The following is a 3,665-nucleotide window of genomic DNA, read 5'->3' as shown; positions in this document are numbered from 1 at the left end:
TGATCAAAGAATAAATTGATGAGACGAAAAAGGCAAGAAAATACTGCCGAATTTGTCAGTTCCAATAAATAATGTACCCAGACAAGATTGTTTTACATTTTAAAAATGGCTCTTTAGTGAGTTTAATCGAAGAGGATCTCATGCCATTGGTACACTGTAAAAACTGACACCAATTGGTGTTAATAGAGGACCACACCTTGAGGTGTTAAAATTACACCCTAGAGATTGTACATAACACCAAAGGGTGTAAATGTAACAACCAAAGGTGGCATAATAACACCTATAGGTGTAAAACTAACACCACCAATTTAACACCGGTGTAAAATAACTGGTGTGGTCCTTTATGTACACCGATTAACACCACAGTTTTGGCAGTGTACACTTGATGCTTAATAATAAGCTTTCATGCTTTCTTACATATCTGGTATAACATTTACCAACACTAATAAGCAAACTTGACTTCAGGAACAATGGTTTTAAATATCTTGTCTCTATTTAACTTGTTTAATGGTTCTATTTATGCAGTACAAGAACTAATCCAGAGGAGCAATCAACTGGGGCAAGCATTAATATGAAAGCAATGGAGAGCAAATAATTGCAGCTAAAATAAGAGCGTTACTAACATTCCATTGTTGTAAAAATTATGAAAGATCTATCAGATCATTTTTCTGGGCGACGGTGTACAAGCAGACGTAACATTGGTAGCACTGTATAGAATTTTCACTCGGAACCAAACAAACGCGCCCGTGTGGTATAAAAACGGTTCATCATTGCTATATACCACGGGGGCAAAGATGCGGGTCGATATAACATTTTATCAACTGGTGTCTATTCCGAATGGTATTTCTTCAAAATGCGTCATGTAAACGTTTATACAACTAGCATCACATGGACAAGGATAATTATCATTTTAGATATGCATAGGACCTACGCTCGGTGGTTGAAATCCTAAATACTGGATATACTTGGCTGTCAACGCGAACACAATGATGTTACACATGTAAATGCCACGATATGTATTCGGTTTATATTCTGTTATACACAATTTATATGATCGGCCGGAAATCGTGGAAGAGGGTGAAAGTGGTGGTATGTTGGATAATTTTCATCATATGCATTTTCAAATGGCTCACCTTTCCCAGCAGGTTTATAAAAGTTCCTGTAGAAGAAAACCCGATATCAGTTGGTTGGCTGAAGACTGTTCGTTGGACACCTAGGACGCTAAAAGTAAACATTTATGACTTTCTGATAAATCCCATGGATACGTGCAAAGTAGGAGAGAGCAATACAACATTACTTGTCTTGATTAAGTCAGCACCGTCGCACAGACCACGAAGAGACGTGATTCGGGAGACATATATGAGTGACATCAAGAAGATGAATTTATCCGCTAAGGTGTTATTTGTCCTCGGAACAACAAAGGTAGCACAGGACCAAGAGAGCATCAAGGACGAGACTGAGCTCTACGGAGACATTCTGCAGGCGGACTTCAAAGACCACTACTATAACCTGACAATCAAGCTTATTATGGGGTTCAAGTGGGTGACCAACTTCTGTAGGAGCACTGAATTCATGATGTCGATAGACGATGATGTGATGCTGGACCTCGTGACCCTTGTTCAAGACCTAGAGGGGTTACCTTCGCGGAACCGCACCAACTTCTGCCTAGGTGAGCCAAACGTGGGCAAGCCAATACGAAATACGTCAAGCAAATGGTACTGTCCGAAGGCGATTTACCCAGAGGACACCTATCCGGTGTCGCCGTATGGCGCTGGCTACGTCCTATCTCAAGATGCAGTCCAGAAGCTATACAATGCTTCGAAGAAATTGCTGCCTGTAGTGCCTTTTGATGATGTGTACTGTGGTATGCTCTTGCACTCGCAAGGAATTTCCATTGTTAACAGAGGAAAGTTGTTCAAAGAACTGCATCCGCACACCAAGCCACCGGATTACCTATGGAGCCAACTGTCTGTAAAGCAAATGAAAGTACACTGGCATGCCTGGATAACCTCTGATGGCAAAGCGAGACAATTTCACCGGAGGCAGCGGAAACCTGCTCCTTCAAATGCATTGGTTTTAATACTAATATTTTTATCACTGTTTATTCTAATTTTCATTTGTTGCTGCGCACATTTCCTATCATGAAGAGCTTACGATCTCCGATAGCAGGTTCCAGGACCGCGGTTCGAGATCTTTGAATACAGAGCTTCCACGCGCCATCCAACTCTGGCAATGCATACTGAAAAACCAATGCTGGTCATTCTTTACCTTTTGGTGATGTCTTTTTCTGAATAATGTCATGGAAATCGTAAGAACGCAAAAAGGTGCAACGTTCCAGCATGCCAGATATGAGTATTCGAAACGGCGATTTCTATTGAAACAATATAAGTTATCGCCGTTCAAACGTTCAAACATGTCAAATACTTGGACAATTTGTCTATCCCATACTAAGATCGTTACTGTCCGATGGTTGAAAAATGAACAACACACGGTATATACACGATTAAAACGCTGATTACCTTTCAAGCATGTTTAAGGCCGTCACTCTGACAATAAGTTGTTTAAAGTTTTAAACAAGTTGTTTTAAAAAAAGTTTAAATAATCACCTTTTTAGCAAGTTTAAACAACTAAGAGTGACGGATTTAACCAACATGCTTTTTTTACTGTCTAGAATCACAATTAAGATTATCATCATAAGACCTAGTAAACACAAAATGGGGAAATTCGTTTCAAAGCGAATTAAATTTGGCGCACACCTGGCGCATGAGGTTTTGATTTTATTTTCTTTAGTTCTCCTGAAATTCATCCATTACTTGGAAAAATTCCCTGCATCTATGTGAAATATTAGGTAAATGGTCACCTGTTGGTTTCAGTTGACTACCACTTCCTCGACGATATCTATGGTCGGGTGCCTCAACAAAACTTGGGGGACAGAATTTATAAAGGCACCATTTTTTTACATGTTGGTCACAAAAAAAAAAACTGTATCAAGAGCACCAATTCGAGAGAAGGATCCAAGAAATCGTTGATTGGCATCCTATTTTAAGAATGCTAATTTATGCAAATTTTAAGCCGAAAAACCACCAAAAAATAATTATAGGGCCTGTCTCATTGTAGAGAAAAGCCCGATTTACTGAATAAGATTCAATTTTAGACGGAGCATCAAACGTAATTAGGATTTCATAAAAAAAATGTTTGACAAAGAAGATTCTATTAAAAATGCTAATTTATGCACATTCATATGCTAATTATATGAAAAAATCGCAAGTTAAAAACAATTTCATGGTCTAGCATTTAAAAAGTTGTAATTCCTTTGCATATTCATCACTTTTGAATAGCGCAATAGCTTAGAATAAAATTCTATCACATGGGTGACTGAAAATCTACCTAAAATGCTAACATCCATGCAAATTATTTAGAAATTTGCATGTACATGTAAGTGCAAGAAACGCACAAAATCAGTGCAGATTTCAACACAAAGCCTTTTTTATTTTGTTTATTCCTCCTTATTAGATGGAGCATAATACTACAAAGTGCATGTGCAAACAGAGTGGCGAATTGTCACTTTTAAAGAAGGCTAATATTATGCAAATTTTATGAAGAAAACACAAAATCTACCATATCTCAACGTGGACTAATGATAAAAGCCAAATTCTTGCATGTAG

At 38.1% G+C, this 3,665-nt stretch overlaps 1 protein-coding gene across 1 annotated transcript; it reads left to right on the top strand.

The window, feature by feature from the left end:
- The first annotated feature begins 1,257 nt into the window (after positions 1–1,257).
- Positions 1,258–2,877, top strand: LOC121421900 (lactosylceramide 1,3-N-acetyl-beta-D-glucosaminyltransferase A-like). Its single transcript, XM_041616702.1, has 2 exons — positions 1,258–1,864; positions 2,849–2,877. The coding sequence occupies exons 1-2, from the start codon at positions 1,258–1,260 to the stop codon at positions 2,875–2,877; spliced, it is 636 nt and encodes a 211-aa protein (XP_041472636.1).
- Positions 2,878–3,665: the final 788 nt, after the last annotated feature.

Source organism: Lytechinus variegatus, chromosome 9, assembly GCF_018143015.1.
Source record: "Lytechinus variegatus isolate NC3 chromosome 9, Lvar_3.0, whole genome shotgun sequence".
Taxonomy (NCBI): Eukaryota; Metazoa; Echinodermata; class Echinoidea; order Temnopleuroida; family Toxopneustidae; genus Lytechinus; species Lytechinus variegatus.
This window is presented reverse-complemented; position numbering and strand designations above follow the sequence as displayed.

Bases quoted from the DNA above. Each gene is read 5' to 3' on its own strand.
- LOC121421900 (XM_041616702.1), top strand. From the start codon at position 1,258: ATGGATACGTGCAAAGTAGGAGAGAGCAATACAACATTACTTGTCTTG. The intron at 1,865-2,848 runs GTATGCTCTTGC...GTGAAATATTAG, and splicing joins TTTTGATGATGTGTACTGTG to GTAAATGGTCACCTGTTGGT.